The sequence below is a fragment of the Sminthopsis crassicaudata genome, chromosome 2, assembly GCF_048593235.1.
Source record: "Sminthopsis crassicaudata isolate SCR6 chromosome 2, ASM4859323v1, whole genome shotgun sequence".
In the NCBI taxonomy this organism is placed as follows: domain Eukaryota; kingdom Metazoa; phylum Chordata; class Mammalia; order Dasyuromorphia; family Dasyuridae; genus Sminthopsis; species Sminthopsis crassicaudata.
Window position 1 is genome coordinate 261,336,340 of NC_133618.1, and position 11,366 is coordinate 261,347,705.

Consider the following 11,366-nt stretch of genomic DNA (forward strand, 5'->3'; position numbering starts at 1 on the left):
AGTAATATAATAAGGATAAAATAGGACAGAAAATTAGGTCCTATATATTATATTAACTCATCATGCACCATTTGTGCATAGAAAATCAAAACAAGAAGACCTTTGTGCAAATCTTGACTCTTACTATTACTTGATTCTTACTAAACTACAATCTTAGGCACTTTCTTTTATCTCATAGTCTTAGCCTCTCATCCTCAGAAGCATTTGAACAATTAATGTGGTCAATCTTATACCATACTATCAGACTCCATGAATAATGCAATGGATTTTATTTCTTCCGCAATGCTTAGATTTAAAAATAAATAAATAAGAACCATGCCTTAGAAATTTCAGCATTCTAACAGAGATAATATTAAAATTCACATACACAGGACACAGATAAAATTCTTACTATTTATTTAATCTCAATATTATGGGTTAAACAGAGAAGTAAGCATTCCATATTTGCTTTTGATCACATATTGTCACATATTTTGGCCACAATATCTGACAACAAAGAATGATTCTTACATAAAATAATTAGCTGTCGCACTTAGGATGATGTCTTCTCCAAGTTTGTAAAGACTTCCCTGCACTGAGGTGTTGGTGAGCCAGATGGGAATAAGAACCTCCAGGAAAGCTGCAGAAAGGAGCTGGAGCACAGACCCAGGGCAGTGCCCTCACCACAAAGCTCCTGTTGGGCATTGTGTTCCTGTACTGAATGGTGGACATGACCAGAAGTGTAACTATAATTACTACTGAAGAATCCTCTGAAAAAGTGAAGGGTGAAACAGTTCATTTCCCTTGCAAATTTACAACTGACCAAGACCAAGAATTACTATACATTGAATGGATTAAATCAACCAATATTAACCAAAAGGTTGACCAAGAGATAATTTTATATTCTGGAGGCACCATTTATGATAAATACTCTAAAGATCTGAAAAGATAAGTGTATTTTACAAGCAGTGATCCCAGATTAGGTGATGCGTCAATTAATATAACAGATTTATAGTTATCAGATATGGGCACATATCAATGCAAAGTGAAAAACTTCCTGTTGTTGCAAACAAACAAAAAAAATACAGCTTTCTGTGCTTGTTAAGCTTTCAAAAACAAGATGTTATCTTGATAGATCATCAGAGATTGGCAGTGATTTTTAAACTGAAATGTGAATCAGAAGGTTCACTTCCTTTATACTATGAATGGCAAAAGCTTCCCAAAACAGAAAAAAGTCTGCTTATCATTTTTTATCAGATCTCAACCCATCTATTATTTTGTACGAAATCCACTCCACAGTACTGTAGCACATAGAGCTGTACAGTTAAAAACAGAGTTGGAATCAATAAATGGATTTTGATACGAATGTCATTCCTCCTTCAAACACTGCTGGTACAATAGTTGGAGCTATCATAGGAACTTTGTATGGCCTGTTACTACTGGGTCTTATCTTTTGCTACTACAAAAACCAGAAGGAGGAAAAATATGAAAAAGAAGTTCACCATGACATGAGAAAGGACATTCTTCCTCCAAAGCACCAAACATCTACAGCCAGAAGCTACACTGGTAGCAATCATCCACCTCTGGAATCAATGTCTCCTTCCAACAGAGAAGGCTATTCCAAAGCTCAGTTACCAAGTACCAAGTGAAGACTTTGATCGTACTTCACAAAGCCCAAGTTTTCTACCAGCTAAAGTAGCAGCATCTAATCTAAGTAAAATGGAAACTATTCCTCTGATGGTACCAGCACAAAGCAAAGATGGGTCAGTAGTATAAAACATCTCAAACTTTGTTTCTTCAGGTAAAAGCTGCCAATCTAAAAATTGTTTTTGAAGAAATAGAATAATTTAACCTGAATTAATAAAAAAATGACCTTCAAGAAACTTGTTTAATTGACAAATTCTCCATCAGAAACTTTAAAACTTCAAGGCATTGAATCTTTTGTCTATTTCCTCATCTGTTTCAGAGGGTTGTTGTGAGGAACAAATGCTACATTTGTAAAGTGCTTTGTGAATTTTAAGGTATTATATAAATACTAACTAATGTTAATTTAAAGAAGGATCCAATATAATCTCGTGGAGGAAGGGGGAAGTTTATTAGGTTTCTTTAGAAACAACAGATTTCAATGATATTTAATGTCTTTTGTTTTATTTGTATACCAAGAAAAAGAATATTCCCTATTACTGTTACTATTTTCTCAGCCTTCTGTAACAAAATATATAAGGCTGACAAAAATGTGAACATAATGGATAAAATAATTAAACTAATTTAAAATTATAAAATTACTATTTTTGTAATTTACTTGATGGAAGGATGCGTCTTAAACATCTTACTGTGAGAATATCAGCTATCACTACTAACTAGCTGAGTAGGATCATCTAATTAATTTAGTAAAATGATTGCTTTAAATGTTTTCACACAAGGAAGCAGCTAATTGTTTTTTTGTTTTGGTTTGGTTTGGTTTGGTTTGGTTTTTTTGTGGGGGTTTTTTGTGTGGGTTTTTTTGGTGTTTTTTTTTTGTTTGTTTGTTTGTTTGTTTTTCCATCTGGCTATATTTAGCAGTAAAGGAACAACTGGAAGATTCTGCTAGTGCACTGTTCTTGTTAAAGTAACTATTTGACAATAGTTTTTTATTGAGAAGTCATTCACATTATTACCTAGTCTACCTTATGTGACCAGTAACAAACGCTTTATACACAATGGGCATGACTGAGAATTAGGGAATTCGGTGTGTTAAGGAACATAGTTTGTTGCCATATGTGCTCTTGACATTTAAGCTACCTAGTCCATACTGATTGAATGGGCTTGTACTTGCATATTTTCATTTGGCTGTGTCAGGCAGTTTATGTGAATAAAATAATCACTATTACTTTTTAAAAATCCAATCATAGAATAAGCCTTCCAGATCTACATAATGGATTTTTTTTTGTTTTTCAGGACTATTCTCCTCCCCCCAGAAATGTGTATATCCATATTTACCTTGTTGAATCAAATTTTTGAGAGGAAAAAAATATTTCAAACCACCAGAATTTTTAAAAGAATGAATTTTTTTCCCCACGATTGTTATAAATTAATACATTATAGCTTGGGTGTTTATTATGCAGAAGTAGTTTTGTATGATGCTCATTGAGAAGCTAAGATTTGGGAAGAGTTCCTATTTAGTTGTGAAAATTAATTATTTTTCTCAAACTTAAGAAAAACAGTACATTTAACAACTGTCCTAGAAACAAGAAAACTAATTATATTAGAAAATAATGTCTATTGTTTTTTTCCCTTAAGATTTTAATCACTATGCTAAAAGGACTTCAGCAAATAAGATCCACTTTTATAACTTCAAAGCTTTTTTCCCCTTAGATATTTGTAAGAACTTAGTTCTTGCTAAACTATTTGAGTGCTTTGGTTATAAATACTACACATAAATAAATGTTGTTGTGAACCTAGAAAGAAAAAAAAAAGATGTCCCCCTCGTAAAATTAGCAGATAAGAACAATTTTTTTCCCAAAAACTTATGGTAAAGACAACTGAAGGGCATAGTGTAGAGCATTTAGAGCTTAGACAGGCATTGAACATGTTAAGATCATCTACTGCTGCTAGTTCATTTACCAGTTATATCAACTTTTGTCCTGCCACTGACTTTAATAACTTTGACCCATTTAAATACAATTCATAGGCAAGTCAAGACATCACCCCATGATGTCATTGATCTTCTTTGAAAACAAAAGATGAGGAGCAACTGTTGTAGAGCAAAACTGGGCAATTCCTGGAAAAATAAAGTCATCAACTTGAAACAACTGTAAAAATGGTCTGGGGATCACTGGTCAGGAAAATATCTTTAAAATATCACTGATGTAGGAATTTCATTCTATGTAATAATTTCACTGATATACAAAGCTCTCATTAAGCTCTCTTCTAACAATACAAATTTGCAACACTTAAGAAAAGTAATTGCTCTTCAATTAAGAAACTTAGAAAATTGCAAGCATAAGTGACATATTCTAAAGAAGTACTTGAACTAAAGTCTTCATGACTGAGATCTACTCTGTATCTACTATACCAAAGCTTCTAAAATTGTGGGTCCTGACACCATATGAGGTCACATGACTAAATGTGGTGATCACAAAATATTTGGCAACAATAAAAAAATTTCTGAATGCAACAAACACTAATTTATTCAAAATTAAGTGTAATAAATCTGAGGTGTTTCTGGCCTCTCATGATGTGTTGTACCATACAACTTCTCTGCACTTGGTTCTCAACAGAACAATATGTGTACTTTGCTGCTATGCAAAAATACTTACAGAAACACCAGATCTCAGAATTGTTACTGGGTCACCTAAAACTTCTTGGATGAAAATGGATCACAAGTGAAAAAAGTTTTAAAAATCCAATACTAGACCACTCTCTCCCAGGTAAGATTATGTATAGAGTTCTGACTTTTCAATAAGAGAGAACTTTTTCTCCCAGATTTTTCAATATAAGAATAGGAGGTACTATTGAATCCTCTATGAATGACAAGATAACCCTACTTCTAAGGACAAAATAATTGCCTAACTGGGTCCTGTGGATTAATCAAGATAGTTAATCTATTATCTATAAATTTACAAGAAAAGAAAATTATTTTTCTTGCAGATTTGAATCTAAATTAAGAAATCATAAAAATGTGCATCTTAAAATCATAACTAAAGTATAATTATCTAAACCAGAAACATCAACATTTTATTCTTTTTTATTTTTCATCAGATGCAATAGGAGTCAATGTGCTTTTTAGCCATGGAAATAGTTTTCATATCAATGTAAAGAACACTAAAATGGAATGTGCTATTATCTTAAGGCTCAGATTGTCATCCACATGTTATATGATGGTCAGTTTAAACATTAAACATACTCTATCACTTTTAAAATTATTTTAAAATTTTTCTGGTGCTCCTTAGGTGGATGATTAATCTTCTCATGGCAACTTTCATCTCTTTGTTCCTAAATGTATATATAGAAGGATTTAGAACAGGAGTGACAACAAAATCAAGAATAAAAAGAAATTTATCCACTGGCATTATTGGGAATGGCCACATGTAGACAAAGATACATGGACCAAAAAATAAGACCACCACAGTGATATGAGCTGACAATGTAGAAAGAGCCTTAGACAATCCACTAGAAGATTTCTGAACAGAGATCAAGATATAAATGTAAGACATAAATAAGAGAAACATGCTGCCAATGGAGATGAAACCACTGTTAGCTGTGACAATGAACTCCAACTTATAGGTGTCCATGCAGGCTAATTTGATGAACCTAGGAAGGTCACAATAAAAACTGTCGATTTCATTAGGACCACAAAAAGGCAAATTCACTACAAAAGCCAACTGAGTCAATGAGTGTATAAGGCCAATAGTCCAAGAAGACACCTGAAGAAAAATACACATTTTGGGGTTCATAATGGTCAAATAGTGAAGAGGCTTGCATATGGCAATGTATCTGTCAAATGCCATGGAAATGAGCAGCACCATCTCAGTTCCTCCCATGAAATGAATGAAAAATATCTGGGTGATACAACCTTTGAATGATATGGTTTTGTGTTCATAGAAAAGATCAAAAATCATCTTGGGAACTGCAACAGTGGAGAGACATAAATCAATAAGGGAGAGATTGGCCAACAAAAAATACATTGGAGAATGTAGGTGACTATCATAGCTCACTGTGAGTACAATAAAGGAATTCCCCACCACAACAGCCACATAGAAAATGGAAGCAAACACAAAGAGACCAAGCTGTATGGTCCAAGAACTGGAGATTCCCAAGAACACAAACTCTGACACCGTAGAATGATTCAATTTATTCATCATACTAACTTTATGGTTACCTGGAAAAAAGTAAAAAGATCCATTATAACAAAATAAATTTTAAGTTCTAAATGTAATCCTTGTGAATATGAAATGTTTTTGAATAACATTCATGAATATGTTGGAATTATCCTTTTTTAAATGTTTCATTTTTAAGAAATACAATGATTTCAGTAAGTCCTGTATGCATAAGTCAAGCATTACCAGACCTTGAATTTTGTGATCAAAATATGTGTAAGAATCATTTTTGTATGTACTAATTAATTTGTCATATACAGCATGATTTCCTTTGTTATAATTTTTGAAAGGATATATCTCATCACCCCACAAATTGGAACCTCTTTATATTGAAAGGAATCTTTTCCATTGTTTTCCAATTTTTCAGCCCCCTTCCCAGTGATGTGTACATAACTAATACAATTATGTGACACAATGGATAGAGCATAGAGTTTAAATTCACTAAGATCTCAGTTCAAATCCAGCCTCAGACACTTGATACTTACTATCTGTGAGACCCTGATCTATTCATTTAATGGCTCAATGTACTTCAATTTCCTTAACTATAAAATATTGATAATAATAGGACCTATCTCTGAGGTTTGTAAGTATTAAATGAGATGTTTTTAAAGTGTCTGGAACATTTTAGGCATTAAATGAATGCTTGTTTCCTTCCTTCCTCAATAAATGTTTGACAGTATAAATTAGATAATAAAGAGAAAAACAAGAAAATGGACATTCAGGAAAAGAAAGGTGGAGAAATATAAGTAAAATTAAAGAAAAATATGGATAATAGATTGAAAGAAAGGGTAGAAAAATGAGAAATCTGTTTTTAAAAAATGTTATATACTCTGTAGCACATACAATGATTCTGATACGATTCAAAATTTTCTGCTTGCACATTTTTTATTCCCTAAATCTGATCCTATAGATATCTATAAAGTATGGTACAAATAATGTTCCACTTTGTTAGGCAATTCAGGGAGTTCATCTAAAGGGATTTAATCTCTCTTCCCAGAATAATATTATCAAATTCAAATAAAAAGATGAATGGACACTAAACTGTAAACAAAGATCTCCGCAAGCCACATATTAGCTTTAAAATGCACATTAATAATTACATTTTATGAATTTTTATTTTTGTTAAATAATTTTAAATTACATTTTAATCTTGCTCACTACACTTAGTAGTATTGTAGAACATATTGCAGTACATGAGGTATACCGAGAGAATACAACGCCACTTCTGCTGAAAATATAGAGAGCATCCATCTTTCACAGAACACCTGATTATCCTGTCTCTGGTCTGCAGCGAAAAACACAACTTGATACAGGGGTTCAAATAGCTTTGATCATTAATACCTTCATAGAATCTTGTACCATAAATGACCACTAACTCTAAACATGAATATACTGAAATCAATTAGAGTGCTACAGGATCAGGGAAGCTCAGTTTTGTAATGATCCTAGAGATTATAAAGTCAATCCATAATGAAATAATAATGTCTTATGCAACATATTCTAAAACTATCCTCTATCAAGATATTCAAGATGGAGTACATGTGAACTCTGAAGAGCCACCATGCTACTTTTGGACAGATTCTTTAGGAAGTTTTTTCTTACATCAAGACAAAAGTACTTGTTCTTTATGCAAACCATCCATTTTTTTTCTTATTCTAACTTTGGAGACTTTCTTTCACACAACTCCAGGTACTTGAAGACTGCTAAGAAGTCTTATTTTCTTCATAGCAAACCTACCTGTCTCCCTCAAATTATCCTCTAATGGAATAATCTCTTGCCCCTTTGTCATTCTGATTACTTACCTCTAGATTCTCTCTAATATTTAAAGTTTTTGTTAAAACTGAACCTATTCCAAATGTTATAAGAAAAAGGAAGAATAAACATCACTTCTGTCATTTGGGACTCTACTTGTTAATCTAAACTAAAATTATATTGTTTTTTCTGGTTGTTTCTGGCACAATACGGACTCTTTTTGAGATCTCTATATAATGAACTTTCTTAATAGGTTTTATTAGTTTAGCCAATCCCATAATCTAGACATTTTTATTTTTTAACATTCTGTGGGACTTTATATTTATTTTTGTGAAATTGAATTGAATTGAATTCATTCTAGTCTAGCATTCTTGTAGGATCCTACCTCATTTCTTCTGACTTGCCATCTGCAAATTTGGGAGTCATCAAATTTAATATCAAGGAAAACTTTCTAGATTTGTACTAGGAGGCAGGTTTGAATTTAATCTCTTGTATTGTAGGACTTATCTACAATAAGAATTTCACATTTAAATTACTACATGAAGAGGTAGGATTAGGTAGTGTATTAAAAGCTAACTTACAAGCTAAAGCTATGATTCAAGTCCAACTCTGGACATACTGGCTCTGGAACTATGGACAAATCACTAAACTACCCAATATTTAGGCCACTCTTTAAAACTGTACATTATAGAGGAGACACTGAACTGGATTGGTATGAGCGCCTTCCATATCCAGAAGTTCCCTAAATCAAAGAAATTATAAATCTGGTTCACAATCTCTCCATTATCATGCTCACTTTTTAAATTAATATTTTATTCATACTTTCCACTTCACTTTTTTACTCCTGATTTTATTTGCTGACAGTCTCTCCTCTCTTATAAATCATTTGTATTTGTCTAAACCTAATAAAATGATTTAACTATTTTTTAACAATTGAAAAATATGTCACATGACTAGTAATCTGTTGTTTCACTGAACTTTCCTATTTCTAAACTGAAGAGAGAATATAGAAGGCGTTTATAGGTGTATGTACTAGTATGAATCTCTGGGTGTGTATGCTAAATCATTTGCTCTGGGAGGAACCAAAATCTTCTTAATGAACATGATTTTTAAATGGAGTAATAGTTAAATTAGCACCACTTATTTTAAGCAATAATAAATACAAGGAAGAAATTGTAACAATGTCTTAAGTTACATAATAAAATATTTGACTTGAACATGCTTCCTAAAAATTAAGGATCTGTTAATTTGGTGATCAAAAAGCATATAATATTTATAGGATGAATCTTCCAGAAAAAGGATTTTATAATAACAGGTATAAATATCATAAGACAGTTATGCCTGCCAATATTTTAGTTATCCCCTCCATTGGTCAAGAAGATCTCTAAGACGTTTCTTAAGATAATCTTTAACTAATAAATGCAACCCCTTGTTTCTAGCTACCTCTTCCATATCCTCAGTGATACTAAGAAATATATAAGAGAGAAGAAACAATATTTTGCTGTGATACAGAATAGAGTAAACTATTTTGTTCATCATCTTTCACCTTTAAAATTCAATATTTTAAAAAGGGTTTGGGCTCATTCTTTTCTCTTTCAATAACTCCATGGCTAACAATATCCAAGCCTCACTATCCTTTCCTATAACCATTGCCCATCTGGTTTTCATAAATCATAAAACTAATAATGACACTTACCTTGACTTCTGCAACAATCCCCTAAAAGAAAATCCTCCCAAAAATACCTGATTCTTCCATGTCTTCCTCATCAACGGAATATGCATGATCCATAGCATTTTGTGTAGAATAGTATAATCACCAAATGACATTGATACGATGCTAATAAATAAGGGAAGTTTTCTTCAGAATAATAAAAAATCTAATCCATATCATAGCATTTTATGAAATAAAACAAAAATCATTTTCTTAAAGTGTCAGACAGAAACACTTTCTTCAAATCAGAAATAAAATCTAGAATACCCCTAGATATGTTGTGATCCTGTACGTTTCCCTCAGGTAACTAATGAGAATAATTTTAAATCTGTTATGAGAATAACACTATGTGGTTATTTTGGAATTCTGTCACATTATACAGGAGTACCATATTGGTTAAAATTATTCCCTACAAAAGTAGTTCTTATAGTTGCTAAACTTTCAGAGAATGCAATAAATGCAGTTGACAGCAGACTAGGTAACAAAGATTCTATAGGACAGTTGGCTTACCCAAACATCAGGAGGTTTCTTGTCATAATCAAATTGTAGTATCCTCATATAGAATCCTCATGGGATGAAACAAGGCAGTAGATTCTTTCCATTCCATGAACTTTAATTTTATGTTCCCCACCTACTAGAGTGGTAGTCTGAAGGAAAGGTAATAGACAGCATTATCTTCAAAAACTTCTGGTATAACTTTATAGATGTGTGCCTAAATGTGTCTAAACAGATTAAATATTTCTCCAGCAGGAACTTCAAGGATCGGTGACCAATTGGTGTAAACTTAGTGTGACAGTCCTGAGCATGTCCTCCTTTGGGATTCTGCTTTTGAAACATTTTCCTTTTTTTTTCCCCAGAGCTGCCAGGAAAAAAAAAATTGTGAAAGTTTGGTACAATTAAGTGTAGAATATCAGTAAGGGGAGGAGATAGAAGCATAGGTAGGGAATCAAGTAGAGTGATAGAATATTTGTCTGAGAATTAGGACTTACATTCTAGTCCTGGCTATTCTACTAATTATGTAGCCCATTGCAAGTATAAAGACAAATCAGAGGTCCTACATTCATTTCCTGACTCCATTATTTATTGGCTATGTCCTTGGGCACCTCATGATATGTTAGAGCCTAGATTTCTTTGTCTGCAGTCCCTTCAATTTTTTGTCTTTATTATCTGTCCTGATAGGAAATCTACAGAAAATACTATAGATCAGCATTTCATGTGTGTTTTGCACACTTGGGATGAACCTTTATTAATCATCCTCTTAATTATAGAAAGTAAAATTTATCCAAATAAACTCCAACTTTTGGAGCTCTATTTCTTATAGAAATAATGTTGTTTATTAAGGAATTTCTCTGCCAAATAGAGCAGGATATACCTAGAAAAAATAAGATAAAATTCTATAGGACTCATAATAAACTATGAAACTGGTGTTATTTTGTTATTGTTTTTATGAATCCAGTCCTCCTTATGATCCCCTTGCATCTCCCAGTGTCCAGAAATTTTAGAATTAATTTGTCCCTGGCTATTCATAATCCTTATCAAAACATTCCATCTAGATATGCTCTACCCAAGAACACTATTATAGGAGAATAAAATGACATAGTGGAAAGATCAGTAAACACAACAAAAATTTTACTTTTAACCTGCATTTTAAAAAATTTCCCATTTTCATGTGGGGGAGAATGGCAATAGGATTCAGTGACTTGGCCAAGGTCATACTGGTAATAAATGTATGAGGTTGGATTTGAACTTAAGTCTTACTAACTCTAGGGCCAATGCTCTAACCACTCATACTATCTTTATTACAATATAACAATGTGAGTACTAATAAAGAGAAAATTCTCTTCTCTAGACATTTGGAGCAAAAGAGAAAACATGACCCTATCCTTTGATCAGCAAAATAAGTCCTTCTAAATATAAGATCAATGTCTGGGTAATATGTGAACCACATAGAGAGATTTCCAAACAAAATGTGTCCTTTTTAAACTTATTTTCCACTGAAGATGGAATGAAGATTTTCTACATTAAAGTATCTCAAAAAAAAGAACATTTTATAATTGTCACTAAAA

The 11,366-nt window shown here is 32.3% G+C and overlaps 1 protein-coding gene and 1 pseudogene across 1 annotated transcript; one reads left to right on the forward strand and one right to left on the reverse strand.

Annotated features, from left to right (window-relative positions):
* Positions 1 to 700: 700 nt before the first annotated feature.
* Positions 701 to 1,755, forward strand: LOC141553437 (coxsackievirus and adenovirus receptor pseudogene; annotated as a pseudogene).
* Positions 1,756 to 2,695: 940 nt separating this feature from the next.
* On the reverse strand, positions 2,696 to 5,819 carry LOC141552783 (olfactory receptor 4F6-like). Its single transcript, XM_074284779.1, has 2 exons — positions 4,921 to 5,819; positions 2,696 to 2,780 (listed from the first exon to the last, which is right to left on the reverse strand). Exons 1-2 carry the CDS (start codon positions 5,817 to 5,819, stop codon positions 2,696 to 2,698), a joined length of 984 nt encoding a protein of 327 aa, XP_074140880.1.
* Positions 5,820 to 11,366: the final 5,547 nt, after the last annotated feature.

Coding starts and splice junctions, on each gene's coding strand:
- LOC141552783 (XM_074284779.1), bottom strand. CDS start 5,819: ATGAATAAATTGAATCATTCTACGGTGTCAGAGTTTGTGTTCTTGGGA. Junction 2,781..4,920: donor AAAGTTGCCATGAGAAGATT/AATCATCCACCT, acceptor AAGTACAAGCCC/ATTCAATCAGTATGGACTAG.